This window comes from Liolophura sinensis, chromosome 11 (genome assembly GCF_032854445.1).
Source record: "Liolophura sinensis isolate JHLJ2023 chromosome 11, CUHK_Ljap_v2, whole genome shotgun sequence".
Classification (NCBI taxonomy): domain Eukaryota; kingdom Metazoa; phylum Mollusca; class Polyplacophora; order Chitonida; family Chitonidae; genus Liolophura; species Liolophura sinensis.
In genome coordinates, this window is record NC_088305.1 from 6953464 (window position 1) to 6976798 (window position 23335).

The window sequence follows — 23335 nt, forward strand, 5'->3', positions numbered from 1 at the left end:
ACTCTTCGCATGTCTCGTAGAGACCAAGTAGTTTTAACAAGATACCGTGTTTGACATTCTCGCCTAACACACAATTTTTTCCTGCATGGGACCAGTGCTTCCGAGTGTGTTGGATATAATGCCTAATATGACATCAAACAAATCCTTGTTGACTGTGTAGACTTTGCTCATATTCGGCAGAGATTCTACACGGTCAACTTTATAGTTGACCTATTTGACAGCGTCGCTGGCGATGCTGTCATTGATTACCTAAAATATATAGGTTTATATTATAAGATATAACCCCTTTTACATTATTTCTTGTTTATATATACACATTAGAATTTAAAAAATGATTGTGGTTTTCAAGTTTTAAAGGAGGTTTAGCTGTTTTGACGGGTTTTAAACACGCCTATCCTTTTTATTTGATTTATATGTTCACATTCTCTTCTTGAAAACAATATACTGATTCATAGTTTAATACATGTTCTCGGAAAGCTATGGCTGAAAAATTGCCGATGTGGAGCTTAAAGCAACAATCATTCATTCATCCGTTCTGTTTGGATAATGGTAAGCTTGATGTTAACTGATTTTCCAGGTGTTCCAAAGACGACAAGACGGCTCTGTTGACTTCTATCGTAACTGGCAAAATTACACTGACGGCTTTGGTAACCTCTACGGGGAGTTCTGGTTGGGTAAGTTACCTTAGACCAGGTCAAGTGTCATGCAGTAAATCTTCCTTAACTCAATTTAATAGCACCAAGTTTGCATCACGGTGAGGATAGATGTTTTATTGTTAACTGGCTTTGGTGGGAAGTATTTTTTACCATGGTTATACATTATTTTGATTGTTTATTTGACGGCAGTCAGCATTATGGTGGTGCGAGCCGGGCACAACTTTAGGGACATTGTTCTAGATATAATGTACCAGTAGAACTATTCGTACAATATATAAAATACCGTTCTAGTACTATGTGTAAAATCCTTAACCTAATCTAAAAAGGAAACCGACAAGTGATCTTATGTCCTATGAATTTTAAAAATAAGGTGCATAAAGTGACTCAGCAGTCACTGGTTTTCAGTGTTGCAGGGAATAGAGTCGATTTTCTAGGCATAAAATCGATATCAACATTCAAAATATTAGCCTGGAAATAATATTCAGGCCATATTCAATTGTAGGTATCTCACTGGCAAAAAAACACTGTTCAAAAAACATTATGTCGAATGATAAACCTAAGTGTTTAGGCAGCGTTAGAAATGAATGCGTCGAACCAGCCGTCGTGTACCAGCCGTCAACCAATAAGGACGTTCCAGGTCAATAAGTGCAAGTCCAGTTTCCCAAAACGACTCAGGCTGGTATTTCTACATGCATGCTGCATATAACAATGGACCCTAATATTCTGATCGACCAGCTGCTTGACGAAGATGCCAAGGCCGGCCACGAGTGTTCTTCCAAGGCCGGCCAAGAGTGTTCTTCAAACGACACTCACGCCCTACGGATGCGTCGTTAGATTCGTAGAATCGGCGCAGCAAAGGGATAGGCTATCACTTGCGTCAGGCGGGCAGGCCAAGCGATATCTGGGAAAGCACGTAACGGCCGAGAAAATTGACACTATGGGCGATGTGGATATAAAGAGGCTGTACTCCCGATTTGAAGCTCGTCTTGGGGGTCAAATGACGAAGACTCTCGGGGAAGCTGCATTGCGATTCTATTCAAGGGAGGCTAGCATGCTTCTGCGTATACCACCCGAGAATCGTCCCAAGCTCGTAGGAGAGCTCGAGACCGACCTCTATGCTGAACATGGGCTTAACAGTGCTGTTTGTGTACCAACGCTATGGCATGTATTTAGTCCCGTTAACCATGACCCTGACCACTGCTAAGCATTGTTCATTTGAACACAGGTGCCCTCGAAATATGTCGGACGATGACCAACAAGATAAGTACAGAGACTATTATGGAGAAGAGAGGAAGAGAGGGTGACAGTGGCGAACAGAAGTGCTGTGCCACGGAGTGAAAAACGTGCCAAAGTTCCCAAAAGAGTCGCTGGGGGACAGGGTGGTGCTGTAGGAAGAAAAGCCAAGGCAATAAAGCCCATGGATGAACTGCGCGAAGCTAAAGCTTCTTTGCTACGCAGCGGAAGGGCCGATAATCTGCCCAAAGATTTTGCCGCAGTGCATGATGTTGGTGCACCAAAGACGAATTCCAGCCTCAGGAATGCTCTACGGGGCGCTGTTGATCGTCGTTGGCCTTGGAGTTCTATTGTTCCTGCGCCAAGGGCGTAACGAAGTCACTAGCGTGACAAAGCCGTTGGCTTCGCCCAATCCACAGACTCAGCAAGTGCATCATTTAAAGACTCGTCGGGACCTTTTCCTTATGCAGTGATCTGGTAGCGATGTCTTCTTCCATTAGTGATGGAAAGGTGATCGCCAACGCGGCCTACCACGCAGCAGCAGTCACTCTCCTGGCTTCTGGGTACGCTCGTCTATGCAAGATCTTCTTGAAATGACCCATCCCAAAGCTAGACACCACAGCCCAAGACATGGGAATGGTTATTGTTGATGTCGGCCTGGCTATGCTGTCGAAGGACATACTAATTAAACAGGGGGTCCATCCTCCAGATATTATGTAGTAAGAATACCCTCTATCGCGATGATGATGGGCTGCGCGCTGTTAAAGGCTCTGGTCTTCTCAGGGTCAAACTATCTCATCACGATGCTAAGATCTTCCGGTGTAGACGAGGAGCGGAAGCGCCATGACAAGGCAATAAAACAGCTCCAAGCCGCCTAGGCAGCATGGGCTCGAAAACGAACTGAGCCCTTAAACTGGATAAATGACGAACTTCGCCGCCAGGGTCACGCCGTCCAAACTTCACAGGATGTCGACGCTGCAATCCGCGAGTACGTTACGGTTAGGGGCAAACCACTTTTACCCGATGCGCGCAATGCACTGCAGGGAACCGAAGCACAGCTCCTCAATTTCTTTGTGCCGTCAGAAGACCAAAAGCATTGGGAGATTACATTCGTTATCCTGGAAGTGTGCGTGGTTGACCTGGTCAGTTATAGGACAGTTCTATCCAAAAAAGCACGCTGCGACCGGCCTAGTGGCGTACAAACTAGTCAAGTAATCCGAACAGACCGTGTTTTATCGCCAGAAGGCGTTTGGGGCCTTAGTGTCAACACAACCTTAGTAGTGAGGCGGGAAGTTTTTTTTGCGTCCTTTTGATAGATCGAACCGTGCGATGATGTGTTTGCCCGCAGAGCTGTACTTCGCGATGCTTCGCCAGTGCGCTCGGCGCCACAAGATTCAAAGCCCTCTGGCTAATGCGATGATCGATAGCGCGCAAAGCGACGACCGGGCGACAGCCTGAACCTGTGGCTTCCACCTGTTGGAGATTGGTTGGGCTGCTTGAATATCACTCAAGCCATGCTCCCAGTACTAAGACAACCGCTCGTCCTGCCAGTATATACTACAGCCCAAAAGGCTGGAAAGGGCTCGCAGCCATTAAGAATCATTAAGAACAGAGGCTCCTTTAATGGTTGGTGTTTGCTATCTGTACCAGCCCGGCAATCTGGAGGATGACCGTCGCTGCGCGACTAACCCTGTGTGGTATTGAATGTCTACCAATTCTGGCGTTCGGAAACCAAGCTTGGCGAAAAACTTCAGCTCCCACCGAATGTGGTCCTCCAGCGCTGCTTCGAGCCCATCTATGTATTCGTTCATTTCAACTGGGTCCACTGGAAGGGCATCTTGGTGTTACGCCAGCGTGTCCACCCCATTTTCAGCTATCCAGTGGTTGGAGTCGAAGGGTGAGAAGGATACCTTATTCAAATGCTGCCCGTAGATGCAATGGCGCTCTGACCGTAGGACATCCATGCCATGGCGGAAGCTCTGCTTTTTGAAGAGAGCCTCTATGTCCCGCCCGTGTCTGATATCTTTCACGGTGGTCCTTTTCAAACTTCTGACTTTTTTGATGTTGTGGCCGCAGGTCTCGAGGATGCTGTACATCTTCGGGAGCAGGTCGATATATTCGGTTATTGGACCTCCAACATAACCATCCTTCTTCTTACCCAACACCTTCTTGTTCGGCATATTTTGCAGTGCGTGGTCTTTTGGGTAGTCAGACGTGTCATAGAGTTTTGCATGTCTGGCCATATCCGTGTACACATCGTCTGGCTGGTTCTCAAGGAGCAGGCTGTCTGTGTCAGTGTAAATGATTTGGCAATGCTGTCCGTACTGAGCGTCCATCTGGTTGTAGTAGAAGTTATACATCAGGTGTTTGGAGAGGTCGAGGATGCGGTTGAGCACTAGGTGGCTCTTGTGGACCTGGATTGCTGCAAGATCATTGTCGAATATCTTGGCTCGGGAAAAGGCCGGGCCTGCTAACAAACGATGAAGCTTGTACTCCTCACTTGCTCGCACCAGCTTAACATCGACCCGTTTTCTGCGGTTCTCCATCGTTTTACCTAGGACACTGTTGTTCATAAGCTTGTGGCCGCTGGTGGCTTTTTTTCGGAGCTCCGTGTTCATCCGATTATAGGGCTTTATTCAGGGGCTCTGTTCGAATTTGAATTCACGGTGGATTCCGCTCGATCTATGATGCATCCTGACTGTCTACGACCACTTTTCCAGAATCCCCAGGATGTGAAGGAAGTTTTTGTTGACTGCCGGATTTTGGGGATCGAGACTTTGAGAGCGAGTTGAAATTTACACCACCAAGGGCTAGCATCACTTCTTCGAGTTTTTCCTTGATCTGGGGGCGAACCACATTTAGGAAAACTTTAGGGTCTGCACCGTGCGGATTGCCTTCGAGCACCTTCATGTGCCATCCCCGGCGATAATTTCCGATCAGGCATATAGTCTGGAGAAACGTAATATCATTTACAATGACATCCTCAAAAAGCTCTAGAACCTCCTGGTAGTCGGCAGTCGTTCTCAATGTTGTGGAGCGAGGTATTGGGTCAAATTCTTCCTCAATGACCTTCCTCTTCCTACCACTCTTTTTGCGAGGTGGGAGGGGGTGGGGGGGAGGTCGATATTTCCCAGGCTGTAATGGCTTTAGCAGGCGCTCCTTGACCCCGCACGAATGGGCTTATCCGTATTCGCCATGCTGATGGATGAATATATCAGCTGTAGCCATGCCTCTAAATGGGAATTTTAAAGGCAGCGAGGCGTGCAAATTCTTTCTGCACTGCCCTCTTATCACACCACCGCCCACTTCGATGTCCACATGCAATAGAGAGCCTTTAGTGTTTGTTAGTATCGCCGCACCCGCAAATTCGGCAAGGCTGTGTGCATGGGTCCTTGCGAAATCTTGCCAGGTGAACCTTACAGAAATCCTTAAGGCAGCTTGTACTGCAGAGCTCTGAGATTAATGTGAGCCATTTGCATGTGCTGTGTCCCTTGAGCAAGTTGATTGTACTGGTATATAAGCAATAGCCTGGGTATGTAAATGGAGAGCCGACAAGCGTCCCGAAACAACCTGTGTGGACATACGCACTCCGACGTACGTGCACTAATGGGAAAATTGTGTATGTACGTGGGGCCACATCTCACAGGGGTTATTGCCCTATCGAGTTGAACGCGGGTTGGGGACTCGCCAGACCGTGGGTCGGGCGCTATCATGTTAAGTGCACCAGAACCCCATGGTATATACTATGTTAGCTGTATTTACCATATATAAATACAGCTACCGATTCGTAATGTTTCAAGGACACTCCATGAAAGGCGTTTTCTAAGATTGATATATATATACTGACGATAAATATATAAGTGTGGAGTCAGAAATTCATATACCACGATAATGGTCAGACCCGTGTCCAAAGCAAATTTAAAATACGTTATCAGTGAATTTGTAAGAAATGATATATATATGCCTAATTTCAAAAGAATGCGAATTTTTCCAATGTCATTTCGGAAGTACATTCTGAGTAATCCAAAGTGTGTAGATATGTAATGGATGTTCCAGAGAGTGTTTTTCAATTTTAAAGATGAGTATCTTCCGCAAACGAAGCAAACGTGGTGTCAGGCGGCACTTAATCGTATTGATTTTAATTTTCATATTCTTCGTGAAGTGTTTGCGAGTTGAGTTGAATGCGCTTCTTTTTCACGAGATTCTTGGTCTGAGAATACTTATTAAGGAACATAAATCGTAGAGCACTTACTTTCGCATTTTGATGCGACAGTGACCATGCCACATCTGTGTGCTGATCAACGTCAAAGAGCCATGGGCACATTGAGGCAGGTTGGAACGTCTCGCGTTGTGGTCCTCATGGGTCCAGCATACTTCTGCTCCACTGCTTCACCACTACGAGCGGACGCCCTCGTGTGACGTCAAACCAAGACCGCTTCATTGTCAATTCACATCGTCGGAATCGATCCCTGCAAGCAGCCACTACAGCTCAAAACACAATTGGAACAACGAACCGACCCATCAGCACCAATACTGTACATTGCCAACTCAACGATGCGGGTTTGCGTTACTGTCAACCTTATGTTGGTTTACGTTTGATTCCATGTTACAGACGCGCTCGACTTAAATGGGCCACAGGTCATCGGAACTGGCGCAATGGGCAATGGAAGAATATTGTCCTCGTCGATTTTGCATAAACGCCGTGGACGACCGTGTGAGGGCATGACGAAGTAGAGGTTAAAGGTTCAGTGATCCATGCGTATTGTAGAATGACCGTTGGGGAGAGCCGTCAATCATGCTTTGGAGAGCAATCTGTTGAGGACGTCATGTTCCGCCTGTGATCTTCCAAAACACTCGGCAGGGATCTGGTAGAGGCGTCACGACGCATCGCTACGTCGATGAAGTGTTGTACCTGTACTATTTTTATTTTTTGATTGAAGACACAATCTTGTTCTACAGCAAGATAATGCAAGAGCGGTGTATAAAAGTTTTATATGCCAGCACGTATCAGTAAGAATTCGTAACAGAAGTGTAAATCAATAGCTGCAGCAATTTGCAGTTTTGTGGAAGACGGCCGAGAAAATATTACAAAGAGTAATAGTTCTGGAAAGAAGGAAAAGCCTCCAGGATTCAACATGGAAGCTAGTTGATAAGTGCTGGACAATATGAATTAGATGAGGGTAAAAGAAAACACTGTCATTTGCCGGTAATGTGGACTCTTTCCTTACTCACTGCTGTTGCTGGCAGCACACAACTGTGTGTTTGAAAGCTCCGGTAACATAATGAAGTATACTACATATTATTAGTTGATTAAAGACCATCCGAAGGGTGATCAATAGATGAAAACTGTACTGAGGTAACTGGCTTAGCTCAAGAATGTCATTAGTTGAAGTCAGGTAAGATAACATTTGGAGTCAGGTATACATGTAATATATATTATATAGTATTCAGTGATCAACAAGTGAGTTTGACACACCCAAACCCATAGGCAGCTTTAAACTTTAAGGTATTTGTGCGAAACTCTAGAATTGTTGGTTATTGTTTGCTATCGGTTGGCTGAAACTGATTCAGCATATGAACCTGTATATCAAATAGGCATTCACTAATCCAGAATGACTACGATACATGGAGTATTCCTATCATTCAAAGTGTTCAATTCCAGCCTGCTGCCATATAAACAAACAATTTCTTGTAAACAGCCTTGGTTAACATAAGAACCCAGTACACCTCAATTTAAAACTACAGATTAAAAGTGAAATCTTTATCGCAAGGGCTTTTGACTACCATTGCGATGACTTCGCTGAAGCATTTTATTTCCAGTTGCCGTCTTACCAACACACAGCTGAAACTAATTTCTGTCAATTTAGTGTAAACGTGAAATGTGATCACAACAGCCGCAGATTAAATCTGCCACAGTGAACATACATACCAAATAAGAAATCATTATCAGAACCAGTTTGCCTTGAATTGCGATTACATCTGTCAGATATAATGACGATATTATCCATGTAACATAATATGCCGAAGTGATATAATACGATGAACTGCATCCCACAAACAGCCCTTTACCAGGTAGTTCCCACAAATACAGTAGCCAGTCAAAACCATCCAATTTTGTCTCCCCAGGCCTGCAAAAGATTCACCTCCTGACGTCTCAGGCGCACTTTGAACTCCTCGTGGATATGAGAAGCTACACCCTGGGAACGGGTTACGCTTCCTACAGCAGATTCCGTGTGGCAGACGAGTCTCACAACTTCCGGCTCTTACTGGGCACATTCAAGGGGAATGCCGGTGAGTTGACCGACATTTTGTCTGAAAAAAACATAGTCTTAAAAAATAAATTAAAAAACAAAACATATCAACTAAAATCAGGCAAAAATTTGCCCTGAAAAGTTGCAACTAAATGTGATAAATTGCTCATCAGTTGGCGACTGTAGGAATCATGGTGGAAAAACTCTGGGCAAAAGGTGGAAGGAGAGCGACCAAAATTATAAGCGTCAAATATTCTTGGTGAAAGAAAAAAGTATATTGGGCGGAAAGAAAAATATAGTCACACACTGTGGTGGTTGTCGAGGTAGGGGAGGGGAGGGGGTGGTGGATAATTTTCCTCAAAACTGAAAAGACTGGCCGACACCCTAAGTAGGCATACTCTAACAATGGGTCTGAATTTTGACGTCACAATGGCAATAGGCCAATGTATGACTGGTTTATAGACATCACGAATACATGTAGTAGGCATTAGAAAGGCCAATAATGTTTCTAAATCAGCCTATGTAGACCTATGCATGCTCGCTATTCATTCCGAATATATCAATATATTCATCACTTCTGGTCATCTTTGATGTTTTTATGTTAGATCATATCATGTGATATACACTGTACGTGTGTCACCAGCGATACCCTGACCACATACAGCATTAAAATGTCTATGTTAAGACATTTGACGCTAACTTATACAGTCGCTTCGACCGTTTAATTTTGATCACCCAATTTTGCTGGTAGAGGCAAGTCTGTATAGTCGCTGGTGACCAACTTTTTGTTTTGGACTTATCGACCAGATCCTTCTCACAGTAAGCACGAATTAAATGAATAAATCCAGTCAATCTGAGCTGTGCAATAGTCTATGTGTCTACAGATTTTGAGTCATTTTTTTGTTCTCTCAGGTGACTCCATGGCTTACCACAACGGCTTGGAGTTTTCCACATATGACCGAGATAACGACTATTACAACCTGAACTGTGCAGTGAGATATGATGGGGCATGGTGGTACAATAGTTGCCATCACAGTAATCTGAATGGGCTGTATGTTCATGTGCAAGAGAAGTCCACCCCAAATACTTCATCAGTCACGTGGCACCGTTGGTCGTCTAAATATCTCCCTCTTCAGTTCAGCGAGATGAAGATACGCCCGGTCAACATCGATTAAATAGACGATGCTCGTGATTGTTTGTAAGTTATGGGCGAAGACAGGTCAATAATTCGTAGTAGTTGTTCCTTTTTAACTTTCACTTGATCTGTCCTCTTTGTTTTTCTCTTCCTGTTGTTGACCTTTTCAAATGATTCAAAAACAAAAAATGTCTAATAACTGAATATGACTTATGTTACATTTTATCCTATTAGTGGGGGAAATTTCGGACTGCAGAAACATATGACACCGTAGGGCTGATCACAATATGCCCAATGACTAGTCAATCATTTCCAAACTATTTTAATTTTCAAATTGGAGGGATATTGAAAAATATGGTGCATGAAGTGACTCAACCGTTATTAGTTTTCAGTGTTGCAGGGAACAGAGTCGATTTTCTGGGCATGAAATCCCAGTCAACAGTTAAATCATTAGACTGTGAATAATTTTCAGGTAAACTTCAATTGTAGGTTTTTCACTCGCACTTTAATTGGAACTGTTCAAGAAACTATTATGTCGAATAATAAACCTAAATGTTTAGGTAGAGTTAGAAATGATTGCGGCGCAACAGACACTCGTGTGCCAGTCGTCAACCAATAAGGAAGTTCCAGGACGTTCCAGGTCAATAATCACAAAGTATATTCCGCAAAACGACGAATAACAGAAACCACCAAAGAACTAAGGATGTATACAAAGTACGAAAATAGGATGGAATTATTCAAATAGAAGCAGTGAACAGTTTTCAATGATGTTGGAAAGACGCAAGGTATGTTCTAGGCGACTGAGTGAAATCATTATTCATATCTTTTACCGTCCTTCCATATCAGTTGTAGATAACAAGATATATATCGCGATTGCGCTCTCATTGCAACTGTTCATGTAGCTCACAGATCGCTAAACTTTTGTCCATAATTTCCAACAGCACTATTGAAAAAGTGTAAAATCTTAAAAAGGGCGTTTGATAGAGTGTCTTTGAAACATTACTTTTGAGCCGTTAGCTTATTTAACATATATATATATATATATATATATATATATATATATATATATATATATATATACTTACATATACGGTAATTTACTGTCAGCATCACACGCATTGCTTTCCAGTGAAGTGACCTTGTCAAGAAAACTAAAATAATGTGATGCAAAGCAAGATTTCGAGCGTTTGTAGCAAAACCATGCATTACATGAAAAAGTTAAAACCGGACTCGTCTGGAGCAGGCCAAATTACATCCAACTACATGCTTTTTATTTCAAAATGGAAAAATAGGTCACCATGTGACTTGAGAACTCTGAGGCGAGCTTAATCTCTTTGGAGCCGAAATAAGTAAATTTCTTAAACTGTATAGCCCCGTGAAGTGTTCTCATGTATTTTAAATCTCATGGGAATCCGACAAACGTTTCTGCAGATTTCCATATACACCCAACATGGCGAATAAGTAAAAGTTTTATATGCCAGCACTTAGCAGTAAGATGTTGTAATAACCGTATAAATGAATAACAGCAGCGATTTGCAGTTGTGTAGAAAAAGGCCAAGGAAGAACTAAAAAGTATAATAATCCTGGTAAGAGGAATAAACTTCTGGCATTCAGCTTCGAAGCTTGTTGATAAGTGATGTGCCTGTTGGTGAACAAAGAGTTGATCACCACTGGTTGACTGTGGACAATATGAATTAGATGAGAGTAAAACCAAAGACTGACATTTGCCGGTAATGTGAACTCTTTTCTTACTCACCGCTGTTGCTGAGGTAATTTCTAAGAATATTTCCTTACTCACAGTAATCTAAATGGGCTGTATGTTCATGTGTAAGAGAGTTCAAAGGTAAATAGTTCATCAGTCATTGGTATTGGTGGTACCATTGGTCGTCTAATTATCTCCCTCTTCAGTTCAGCGAGATGAAGATACGCCTGATGAAAATCAACTAAATAGACGATACACGTGATTGTTTATAAGTTATGGGCGAAGAGAGGTCAATAATTCGTAGTAATTGTCCCTTTTGAACTTTCCCTTGATCTTTCTTATGTTATATTTTATCATTTTAGTGGGATAAATTTCGGACTGCAGAAATATAACATGCCCTATAGCTGATCACAATATGTCCGATGACTAGGCAACCACATGCGAACTATCTCAATTTTTAAAGGAGAAAACACAAAACTGATGATAACTTTTTCGATGAAACTATTTACGACTTATCAGTCTTTTCTGTAGTGGAGATAGCATTCGTAATTGTAGATTTTTAACACAGAATGAAGGAAACGCGAGCGTCGAGTTCATTCTTTTTCAAGAACCTAGAGTTACTAGTGTTTTCTCCTACTTACAAGACACCATAGACCAATGCAATAATTGCAAATTTTTTTTCCAGGAACTGACAGTTTATGTTTGTGCATAACAATACAGACACTAGGAGAATGCGGTTATCCAGATTTCCGTGGAATATCTTTAAACGGATACCCTTCGTATAAAATAAATTTGGCATGTGAAGCTGCGTAATTGTTGTGCCTCCAGCTTGTCATGTTGGTACACAGTTGAATGCATCAGTATAAGGGGACATAAATTTCGTGAGCCAAAGTCTGTGGATGCGCAAATCCAGCCACGCATGAAAGAAGATTAGTTTCCTTCGCCCGGAGATGAAGGCCTTTTAGATCTCAAGAGGAATGGAATCCGGTTAGACACTGAATTGACGTCATTACAAACGTGTAAAGTCGTCTTAAAGGAGAAAGTGTTACGATCATCCCGGTTAGCTTAGTGAGGTATTAGAAATGATTTAGAGCCTTGTTATTCGAGGGTTCGAATCCCGCTCTATCGTACGCCAAACGAAAGAGCGCTAAGGTGGTACAAGTTTTCATCACTGAAACCGCTAAAAGTGTGGATTCTTGAAAACTAATCAGCTGATCAGATAAGAGCCTAACGTCACATTTGTCGTTTAACAAACAGAGGAGTATATCCATACCTTCACGTCACACCAGTAAAGCACAACTTTACTGTATCCCAAACATCCCACAAATCCCCATACAAAGCTCGCTTTATTGCGGGGTCGAGAAGCTGTACCCCCGAACTTGTATCTCCTTTCTTAACAAAGGCTCTACAAGAAGATCTGTGTCTTCAACAAAGACACTGCAAGAAGAAGTCATTTTGAAATAAGTACTGTTGTGCAATTGCCCAAAATTCAGGCGTCAGCTTTGTGTGGGTTCTTCAAAACTCCAAACGTCTCACGGAAGAACCGGAGGCTCATATACGCGTACAGTGTAAGGACATCGTTATCCTACTATTCTGCACAGAAATTTAATTGACAGAATTTCATTATATCTATTGTTTAACCCTATCAAAGCAATTACAGACTTCCTGTGGGCTATTCCCACACGTCTCTCCTTCCATTACTTGCAACAGTTGTCATTACATGAAATACGTTTTGTTACAGGAAGTTGTTGATGATGCGTACAGAATTCTGAAGACACTTCAGTTTTGCGTTGTTTTAATGTGAATGAAATTCTTTTGTACAGCTTAATGTTACTGTATATTAAATGTTAGGACATTACAGCATTTTAAGTAATTGTAAACCAGTGACGTCTAATAAATTGCAATTACCATCACTGCATTTGTGTACCTAATTCTACTTAAGCCATTGTGCTATGAGCGTGTAATTTGCTACTATTTAACCATTGACATGAACAGAATAAAAACACTTTTATAACTGAGGGAAATTGACAGTTCGTATTTTATCGGTTATGTGTGACCATTTGCCTCCTATCACACAGTTGTCGTCGCTCTAGCTTTATTCTCTATGGTCTAAATCTTTAATAATGTGTCATATAGATGAAGTATTTTAAGTACTTTTTGGGGATTCCCTCTTAACACAAAGTTGTATTTTCGATGGCGTTAGTGCTCCTGAACACGGCAGCAAACATATCCTTGTTGACTGGGTGAACTATTGTCCGGCGATGCTGTCATTACTTAACGTGTATATATATGTGTCATAAAAACATCATAGTTTTCGGGTTGTAGCTAAAGTTTAGATCTTTTCACCTGTCCGTCTGTTTTTAGTTTATTTTGGAATATTGTTAGATCAAAACCAGTTTACTGTTTCCTGATGTTCCCACCACGGTAAGTCTTGGCCGACTTGACCTTAAGCCATAGTCATTCATTATTTCATTATCCCCCTCGAATGGCTTTATAATAACATTCACATTGCCAGCAGCATTGTACAACTCCTCTCCTGTTTAAGCTGGTTTAGTGCTTGCAGCTCTGTCCCCTTTTGTCCTTCTCCTCGCTTAACGATCTCTTCCGTGCTCATCCTTTTCTCGTGGAAGAAACTACAGAGAAACCTATGCTGTTATTTACACCATTGTCCTAATTAGGCATCCTGGTTTTCCTCCACAGCTAAATCTAATAAATCTAAATGCAAAAGACAGGGAAGATTAATAGACAAAACGTTACCGTTATACATGTAGACACATAGAATAGCCTTGGTACGAGTCAAAGCCGGAGATAAGACGTCAGAAGACTGGAGAGGCACGTAGTGCAATTACAGTGCCACTATAAATTTAATACACGAATCAGATTAAGTACAGATATGTCATACATCGGGATGGCAGGGCAATGAAGATCGTTCCAGGCACCACCAGCACACAGACTGGTCCACCAACGATAACCCGAAACACAACAACACGTTAAGATCTTGAAATTTAGAAAATGGTTCTTATTTTTTGGTATCTCAAGTATTTTACAGCGAACATATGTATGTAAAATGCTTAAAAAAACTTATGTAGACTGCAAGCCAAAGTGGTCGAACACAATTAAAGCTGCCACTATACACTTAGGTGCTAAGGGAGATAACCACCTCTTAGCTACCGGTCCTGTCAATGTTATACCTCTCTATGTTTAGGAAAGTAATGCTTTTTGTACATCAATGACGGCGTAATGAGCGGAGGGAATAACAGTTCGTTTCCGTTACGACGACGGAATGAGGTATTTGTCCTTCTAATTTTAACTGGAAGTTAAATAACCAACTAGACAGACCGATGAAGATCAACTTCAATCTAACAAATGAACACTGGTAGCTGTGGATTGCACGTAATGTATAATGCGGGATGCCGAGTATTGGATTGGGAGATACATCAACTTTTACCAAGTCTATACTTTCGATTTAAGGATAATCCCGCAAGTTGTGAAGACTGGAAAATCCATGGTGCCTCTAAAACACAGCAAACACAAATGGTTCGAGGATATTCCCGTTGAAGATAGTGGTCAAATTATCTGAAAATAAATAACCAGCCAGTATACAGTCTTGCGTGGCATAAAATCTTTGCACTACAAAGGTAAAAGGGGTGAAAGAAGAGCAAAATTAAATGGCTTGCCTTTTCATATTACTAATATTTAGGAAAGGTAACAAATGGATGTACAGACAATACATTACAACATACCGTTCCTAGTATTTATATTTACTTAAATATATGTACCCTGGATTGTACAAAGCCAGTCTAAATAAGTTGTGTTTGCTTGGCGTTTACCTTGTAAGCCTTCATCAACCGCCTGTTATGTATAGGCTTAAGTCTCTTTGTCCACGTGAATTTCCACTTCCAACGTTCCAGCCTTGGAAACTGCTCTTCAGTTCGTCCTTGAACTCTTTGTTCACGGACAAGTCTAGAGGTTGGAACATAAATGTTGTTCCGCATCAGTTTTGCCAGTAAACTTTCTCAGTGATGTGGCTTAAATGCAGGTTAAATAAAAGTTTGTCAATGACGTCATTTCCGAAAGTTTCCATGTATCGATGGAACATATGTAGAAAATATCGGGGTTGTTAAAAGATATAACATTTTTTCATGTGTCCTTTAACAATGCTAAATTCGCCATATAGTAATGCAGCATATGATGGGCGGTTCATCTCTGTAACAAGCCTAATATATCCTTAAGTGCTTTTGGTAGTTTGAAATTTGTGTGTAAAACTTATTCAGCATTAAGGACATCGGTTTTACATCCGTTTATATTCGCCCATGCTGTTTTCCTCTCCGGTCCGTACGTGATCACAGGTGCGAATGGTCGTGGGGTTCAACCGGACTCTGCCCGGTTTCTCCTACCATTAGTAAAATATTCTTGAGTAAGGCGTAAAACACCAATAAGATAAAATCAAATAATAATGTGCAATAAATTCAGTTTTATTTTGTCTATATAAATTTTCTCAAAATTTCCTCTAAACTCAGTGTGTCACATATTATATGTGAGTAACGGAAGACCTTGTTATTTGATTGGTGTTTCAGGCCGCACTCAAGAGTATTTCAGTTATACAACAGCGGCCAGCATTATGGCGGAAGGAAATAGGAACCATTCACAGGTTGCTAGCAGACCTACCCACGTGGCCTACGGCTAGAGAGGAATCCGGTCAGAGCTGGTCTTGAACTCACAGCGACCGCATTTGTGAGAGGGTTCTGGGTCATTGCGCCACGCTGGTGGGCTAACCACCTCGGTGACGTCGCCGAAAACTTATTTTTACTTATTCGTTTCCTCTTTTGACACAAGGTATGACCCATTGCAGTTAAGTTGTATCTACGCATAGTGTCTTGGGCACTGTCATTTAAGGCCCGACATCGTTGGTGGTCAGTTAAACTCTTCGTAGGAAAGACTCTACTGTGTTCATATATACACACAAAAAAACGCTTTCCAAAGAATTTTTACACAATAAAAATTATATGTATATTAATCCATTTAAAGTTTAACTGGAGGCTGAACGATTCTTCACTGAAAATAATTGACAAACTAATCATTTATGAATTTCCTCATACATGCTCATTTTCTGTTTTTTAAAACAGTCATATGGTGGTTCTATATATATATATATATATATATATATATATATATATATATATATATATATATATATATATATATATATATATATATATATAAATCTTCTATTGAGACAAAGCTGCAACTGACGTTCGATGTTATTCATATTCTTAACTCGGTGGCATATCAGGAAGTCATCAACAAATAAAGAACCCTCTGTGCCAGATGTTAATGTATTGCTAGGCTATTTATTTTTATGCTAAACAGAGTTGGTGATAGAATGCTGCCCTGGGGTACACCCATTTCCTGCTCATAAGAGTCAGAAAGAGTGGACCCAACCCGTACCTAAAACTGACGATCAGATAAAAATTCTGATATAAATATTGGTAATCGACCTTTTAATCCCATATCCGCGAGATCTTTTAATATATTATATTTCCATGTGGTGTCGTAGGCCTTTTCAAGGTCAAAAAATATCGACACCACATGTTCGTTATTGATGAAACCATCGCAAACAAAAAGGTTTCAAATCGAAAAAGTTGATCCATGGTAGATCTACCTTGCCGAAAACCACATTGAATATTAGAAAGTAACTTGTTGGTTTCAAGCAACCAAACAAGTCTATCATTAATCATCCGTTTCATAGTCTTACAGTCGCAGCTGGTAAAAGCTATGGGACGGTAATTATTTGGATCAGTATGATCCTTACCTGGTTTGCGGACCGGGATTATACACGCCTCCCTCCATTACCGTGGAAAATTACCAGTTATCCAAATATCATTAAGCAAGTCCAAGAGACTCTCCAGTGGCTCTGATGGTAAATGATTCAGAAATTTATAGTATACGTTATCAGGACCACAAGCAGTATCGTGGGCCTTTTTTAATGCAGTCTTAAGTTCCTCGATATTAAAAGGGCCATTATAATCTTCTAAATTCTTAGAAGAAAAGGGCAATTTACTTTTCTCATTCTGGTTTTTAATATGTTGGAATTCTTTAGTATAGCTCTCAGAAGAATTAGCTGAAATTGTTCCAGCTAATTTGTTGGCTATATCAGATGGAGAGGTCAATATATTATCGCCATCTTTTAAATGCTGAACTTTTGCTTTATTATTTTTGCCCTTAAACTCCTGAACCATGTTCCAGACCTTACGCATGGGTGTATCTGACGTAATGCGCGAAACAAAGTTCCGCCAACAAGATGGTCTCTAGGACTTGAGTAATCGACGAGCCTTGGCTCTAAAAACATGAACCTGGTTTAAGTTATTATCATTCGGACATATATTAAAATTTCGCTCGGCCATTTTGCGGGCTTTAATGGGTTTGCGACAGTACTTATCATACCAGGGTTTACTTTTGGATTTTGGATTTGTCGAGGTCTTGGGAATAGTTCTATCGGCAGCTCGTAATACAAGATCATTAAATGTTAACATAGGATCATTTGCTCCATTGAGAGTCTCTGGAGTGATATCAGCCTCACAGAACATCTCAAATGCGATCCAATCTGCTTTATAGCATTTCCACCTAGCTACACGTTAATGTATGTTCTTGGATTATAGGAAAATGGTCACTACCACAAAGATCGTCATGCACCTTCCAAGAAAAATCCGGGAGAAGTGATGGATCCGTGATAGTGAGGTCGATAGAACCATCATTGGAATAACACAGTTCCTCCTTAGATAAGAAATGTTCCACTATCTTCCCCTTATCATTTATGTTATTACTGACCCATAGGGGGTTATGGGATTTAAAATCTCCCATTGGTATAAAAGGTTTTGGCAACTGTTCTATTAAATTATGTAACTCCAAAGCTAACAAAGAAATGCTCGGTATATACACTGGACATAATGTGATTGGTTCAGACAATGAAACACGGACGGCCTCAGCCTGAAGCTCTGTATCCAGCGGAACAGGGCTGTGAATAATATTGTTATTGATGAAGATAGAAGAGTCGCCTGCAGTTCTCTCTTCTTCATTTGAATAAGTACTGTAGAAGCAATAATTTCTAACAGTTATTTTATCTTTGTCAGATATCTTCAGGTGAGTTTCCTGAAGACAAAGGGCTATAGGATTTAATGATTGAACAAGCTGTGTTATTTCAATAAAATATACCTTAAGGCCTCGACAATTCCACTGTATAATTTTGTCGTTTATCGCCATTGCGGAGGGAGACGTATGGGAAATTTTTCATTGTGTTTGGATAGAGGACGACTCTTCCTTGGAGACCGGCTGGAAGATCTCCCTGGTGCGGGTGATGTATCCATTACATCCGCATCTGATGTTGAAGGACCAACGTCTTCCAACAATCCAAACTTATTATAAGTTTGGACAGGGTCCCTAGGGGCCTTAGAGGGACGCTCTGTTGGGCAACTGGGTTTACTAGGTTTATTGTTATTATTTTGAGGTTTATTTTTGGACATATTTTGGTTTTTAGGTTGACTAGGTTTAGGGATATCGGTTTGGTCAGTATTATTGGCTGGTGTTATTTGTTGTATGGAGGTAGTCTGGGTTGAGGGTGTATTAAAAGCAGGTCGAACACCTGAAAGGAAGATCTGGTATTCATATTTGAAACATTTGAAACAGGGTTTAAAGTCGACATGATGTATAAATATAAATTTCACCCCATATGTTCCCCACCCACCACGGAGTGCCAACAAGGGCGATGCCTGAACCCGGGAATACCCAGCAGGAAAGACACCAAGGACTCCATACGAGGTATACTCGAACAGAATGATTTATACCAAAGGTTAAATTCAATCTACTCCATTGACCCATAAGCCACCGCCTCAAAACGTAGTCCTGCAAACGATATTTCAGAAATAACATTTGTTCTCTAAATGATGTGCTGTTTTACAGGAAATTGGGACCACGCAGAGGCAAGACATGACCAAGCCGATTGTTCGGACCTGGCCCATCCGACCTCCCGTCTCTCTCCAAGTAAGGGCCAAAGTGACGTGTTGGGCGTGAGGATCTCGCAAGATCAACACGCCCTCAGCCACCAGGATGCCGTCCTCGTAGATTACGGGTCGCATCCCATGGCAAACAGGTCGCTTCTCGGTTGTCTCTCACAAAACCGAGAAGATGTAAGCTTATTATATTCACCGGGATCACACAGGAGAGCTCTAAGTTAGTCGACTTTTACGACAATCTTGCCTTGAGGGCTGAGGTCCTATTCTTATCACCCCGGAAACCCCACTGGGGTTTTAAAAAGGAAACAAATACATGTACACACAATATATTACAACATACCGTGCCTAGTATTTACATTTATTTAAATACATGTATCTCCGATTTACAAAGCTAGTCTAAATAAGTTGTCTTCGCTTGGGAATTACCTCGTAGGCCTTTATCAACCGCCTGTTTCTCATTGGTGTGCCTTAAATACAGCAACTTAAAATTGGTAGCAAGTCTAGCAAAGAGCTCGCCTGTATGAGACACATAAGTGCACAACTTCATTTCAATGCATAAAGAACAGAAATTTGGTAATTTACGGTAATTAATGTGATCCTAGAGGATAAGCGATGAAGGACCACCTCCCCTTCCCCTCTCCTCCCCTCCTCTCTACCGTCTCTTCTCCTCCCCCTTGCGTAATTGTGCTTTATGTAGTGGATAAATCCCTCGAAACTATGTATGCTTTGAAAATAATCCACGAGGCGCGAGCTATTCCCACCCGCACCCTTATCCCCAAACGCACTTCCCAGGAACCATGCTAATTCCGGTCTTAACTCAATCGATGACGAGCTCAGCAGGGATGTGCAGGAGGATGTCGTCATCCTGCAAAACATGGTGTTACTTTCCTGTTCATGATAGACAACAATATATGGGTCAAATGTTGGGCATGCTAGCTCCAAAGTGCGTTAAAATATTTGTTTTAAACTTTTATATTGTTGACAATGACAGCAGTCACTCTTAATTGTATGTAAGTTTATACATGTTAAGTTAAGTAAGTCCAGACGGCCTGACATTAATAAAAACCCAAAACGCACATACCAGAGCTTGATCTTTTCACAGCTGCCATCCCCGCCATTGTCTGCTTCACTGGGGATCTGTTTCTTTCCATTCCCTTTCAGAGAAACACAAAATCAGGATCAATTCATTGCACATTACATGCTATGAAAAGACAAGTGACCTCTGCTGCTGTACACACGTACAATAGAACATACAGTATTGTATGACTGGAAATGATGCACACTCTGGCACATGTATGGATTACCGGTACAAAACAGCGACCTTAAAAACCTGCCAAACTTTTTAGCATTTCTTGTTGAGACAGCTGTTCAGAAAGAACATAACAAAAAACCATAGTCTTGTATTAACCCACATGTACTCTACGAATGTTTATCATGTTTATATAGTAACACAATCTTAGAAGTGCATAGAATCTTAGAAGTAGAAGCCTGCATACAGTGTTGATATCCTGTGTCATTGTGGCATTGTTGGATACCTTTGTAGCATCAGACATATTTCACAGCATGCCAGGCAGAGCAATGGCGTTTAACATGCTTTGTGGCAAAGACAAATGGATTTCCGGCGTATATACCATGGGGGTATCCTGTTATCAGTGAGAATTTGTATAGGACCAAAGGGGTCTTCCCGTAGTAAATTTGGTAAATATGTTCTCTCTTTTCCGTGGAAATATGCTAGACGGAATTATCCAGTTAGTTATCTTTCGGCTTCGTCAATAACGTTTTATTCATCTCCCTCTGGCAGCCGTACATTGTCCATTGCATCTGTGAATTCCTGCAACAACATTGGAGATGGGTCTTCATCTGTTCGGCCATTAAATAATGTCAAACGAGTTACAATTAAAGAACGTAGCCACAAGTAGTCAGATATATCAATCTGTATGGTAACTACTTGCTCCTCAACAGCTCATCCTCCATGTAATTACCAACAGGTACATCAGATATTTCATCCAAAGATAAAGCAGATTTACTTAATTCCCTTATTCGGAATCTGACTTGCTTTACCCCATCAGATCGAGAGAAAACAGGTCTGTCTAACTCCTGTCCACACTCCACACAATCAATATCATGAAAGAAGGTTTCAGCTAACATAATATTACCTGCTAAATCCTCAGTGATAATTGAAGAATTGTCTTCCTTCTCCCTAACTCTTGTTTGTTTGATCTGGTAACCACACATGAGGGATATACACCTGGAAACTCCTTCTGTAGGTCTCTTGTATTTCCGTCCAAAACCGGAACACTACAGGCATGAGGACACACTTTAACTTTACTCCTTCTAACTCATTACCCAGGAAATATCTTCCACAGGCAAAGTATTAACAACCCCTACCGTTACTAAACCAGTAACCAAATCAGAAGTAAAGTTAACTTCCAGTAATGGAACTGACATAAAATTTGCATTTAAGACCTGAATCAAAACATAACTGTTAGCCTTATCAGAATGTGCAGGAAGCACATCTGCCAACAAGACTGACTAGCCCCAGTGTCCCTCAGTACACGAACAGGGGAGGTAACTCCATTACCAGTTACCACACTGTCCGACATGAATAACCAGTATGTCTCTGCAGCCATATGGTGGCGAGAACAAGGTGGAAACACGAAGCGATTGAGGTTTTCAATATGGTAGTCAGAACATCAAAAACGAAACAAAAATGTTCGGACATGTTTAAAATTAGACAACAAAAACCAAAACAGTTAAAACTGGAATATAATAATATCCAGAAATTTAAAATAGTATATCCAGAAATGATGATGACGTATTGAGCACCATATCCAACACACTCTGGGGCAGAGCCCCCCATCAAGAATAAAATTGTGAGTTAGACGAAAATGCCCAATACATCTCGTTAAATTACTTGATATCCACAAAACATACCGTGACTTTACAAATTTTAAGCCAGTGACAATGTGAACCAATGAGGTGGTTGGGTTGGGTGTGTGTTTTTCCGCTCGGTTACTTCGTTGAGGCCCGCGCTGCGTCGCCCAATGAGCGAGGAGGATGAGGGAGTCGTACTCGATAAGGGAGCAAAATAACATTGTATAGTATAATATTGCATAGTATACCATTGTAACAGTGTGTATAGTAATACATCATTTCGCGCCAAAACTGATGTCACGCGCGAAAGCGGCTCCTTCAGCTCCATGTCGCGCCAAAGCTGATGTCACGCGCGACAGCAGCTCCTTCAGCTCCATGTCGCGCTAAAAGTAGTAGTAGGGAATGTTGCAAACGCGTCATCTTGAGGAGGGGCAATTGAGAAGAGGCAGGTGTGTCGTTGAGTCCGCTCTCTTTGCGTGACGTCAGCCGCGTGACGTCAGCCGCGTGACGTCACACGTTCCATGTGGCGCCAAAATGTCACGCGAGAGAGCATCAGCTCCATGTTGCGCCAAAACGGACCAATGAGTAAGCTCCATGTGCTTTGCGCCCAAACTGGGTGAGCTCCATTTTCGCGCCAAAACTGATGTCACTGATGTCACGCTCGAGAGCAGCTCTGTTTTGCCGCTCGAGTATTTCGTTGAGGTGAGGGAGTCGTGGTCGAGAAGGGAGCAAAATAACATTGTATAGTGTAACATTGTATAGCATTTTATAGTATGGCATTGTATAGTATAATATTGTATCAGTGTGTATAGTATTACTGACATCGATTTGACAACAGGCGTACTCCTGTGTAATATTTTTGCACGACAAATTTCGTCACCCAACCTGTTTGCATCCAGGGGAATCACGTGGTCTCTAGCTTCTTATGTTTGTCTTATAGAATAGCTCGGCAGTCACACCTTTTCATGTATATGCAGAAGCGAATAGGGGCGGGCGATGACCTAGAGAGCAAGTGAGCTTAATGTAGCCATACAGGCCGCCTGGCTAGTTAGACAAAAAAAATAGAAAACAAGCGCTTTTTTAGCGCTTTCTTTTGAACTCCTGGAAATAGGATCATGTTAATGAGAATGTCATTATTTTGCTTAGTGTTTACGTGGCAATGCCCCCGTCTAGTGTGGACACATCACCTCAAAATAGGACTTTTCTTTCTCAGTTGGTATACCTGAACAATCACCGTAGTATAAACACATGCCGTATTTCGTATTATAAATGGTCCAATTTTCGATACTTGAGCTTTACTGGTGAAGTGCATTTGAAGCGACACAGCGAGTGTTACATAACCGTATGCTTCCAAGTTATGAACTTATTTCTCTTGGCCCGCAATTGTTTTCTCGTGTGGTTTGAATCACAAGAAGGGGTGATGGTGGGATATCAGATGTGATGTATCCAACCATATCCCTAACCGACCAGCCATA

At 41.6% G+C, this 23335-nt stretch overlaps 1 protein-coding gene across 3 annotated transcripts in view; it reads left to right on the forward strand.

Annotated features, from left to right (window-relative positions):
* LOC135477639 (fibrinogen C domain-containing protein 1-like) overlaps positions 1–9479 on the forward strand; it is a 51507-nt gene extending 42028 nt beyond the window's left edge. For 2 of the 3 annotated variants that reach the window (XM_064757810.1, XM_064757809.1), the window contains 3 exons: positions 578–674; positions 8016–8180; positions 9053–9479. In XM_064757810.1, coding sequence (XP_064613880.1) covers positions 578–674; positions 8016–8180; positions 9053–9315 — 525 coding nt within the window. In that variant the 3' untranslated portion in view covers positions 9316–9479. The remainder of the gene's footprint in view (positions 1–577; positions 675–8015; positions 8181–9052) is intronic. The other variant, XM_064757807.1, reaches the window with a different exon arrangement.
* The last annotated feature ends 13856 nt before the right edge of the window (positions 9480–23335 follow it).